Source organism: Eimeria mitis, genomic scaffold (genome assembly GCF_000499745.2).
Source record: "Eimeria mitis Houghton genomic scaffold, Emh_scaff2729, whole genome shotgun sequence".
Taxonomy (NCBI): Eukaryota; Apicomplexa; class Conoidasida; order Eucoccidiorida; family Eimeriidae; genus Eimeria; species Eimeria mitis.
This window is the reverse complement of record NW_013571074.1, coordinates 5,334-6,178: the sequence shown is the minus strand read 5'-3', so window position 1 is coordinate 6,178 and position 845 is coordinate 5,334. Positions and strand designations below refer to the sequence as shown.

Genomic DNA, 845 nt, shown 5'->3' with positions numbered 1-845 from the left:
TTAGTATCTTCATTGCTGCATGCAGCTCATCGAGTCTCTCTATACGGTCTACGCCCCCAAAGACCCAGCCTTCAGGTAGCACCACAGTTTGCTGCTGTTCTTGTTTTTTCTTCTGCTGCGACTGCTGTTGCTGCTGCTGCTGCTGCTGCTGCTGCTGCAACTGCTTCTGCTTCCCCTCCTCTGCTGCAGCTAGCGCCCCTTGAGCTAGACCCCTTATAGTATCCTGCAGCAAGTAACATATTTTTAATCTTCTGTAGTCGTAGCTGCGGCGGCGAGACCTGAAGGCCTGGTAGTGTGTACTCATCCACGTATCTGGCGCAGCCAGGCGGATAGAGCCCCTACAAAACAAATGTTTTATTTGTTTGCATGCAGCCCCAAACTCCCCTCCTGCTAGAGACAAACGCGACAACAGATAGCGAGGGGTTGATGCCCACGAACTCAACTGCCTGTAGCCGCAGCAACAGAAAAAAAAAAATAAAAAAAAAATATTATGAGACAGAATATTCAGAAGATAAAGACAGAACACAAAGGGAAAGAAAATAAAAGTAAAAAAAAAAAAAAAAAAAAAAAAAAAAAAAAAAAAAAAAAAAAAAAAAAAAAAAAAAAAAAAAAAAAAAAAACCAAATAAAAAAAAAATAAATAAATTAAGAAAAACATCAACATGCACAGCGACAAAGAAGAAATATGACGAAGGGTTGCATGCGCATGCACCTCTATCCAGCTTTAGGGTTTAGGGTTTGGGGTAGTTTTAGGGTTTAGGGTTTAGGGTTTGAGGAAGGTTCCCTCCTCCCTGAAAGGCTGCGGTGTATAGGCAGCTGAGGGGCTGCGGTGTATAGGCAGCTGAA

The 845-nt window shown here is 42.7% G+C and overlaps 1 protein-coding gene across 1 annotated transcript in view; it reads right to left on the bottom strand.

Annotated features, from left to right (window-relative positions):
- The window catches only part of EMH_0057880 (uncharacterized protein), a gene marked incomplete at both ends in the record, with an annotated part of 3,489 nt that overhangs the window by 1,330 nt on the left and 1,314 nt on the right, over positions 1-845 (bottom strand). Inside the window, one exon of the mRNA XM_013497520.1 lies at positions 3-338. Coding sequence (XP_013352974.1) covers positions 3-338 — 336 coding nt within the window. The remainder of the gene's footprint in view (positions 1-2; positions 339-845) is intronic.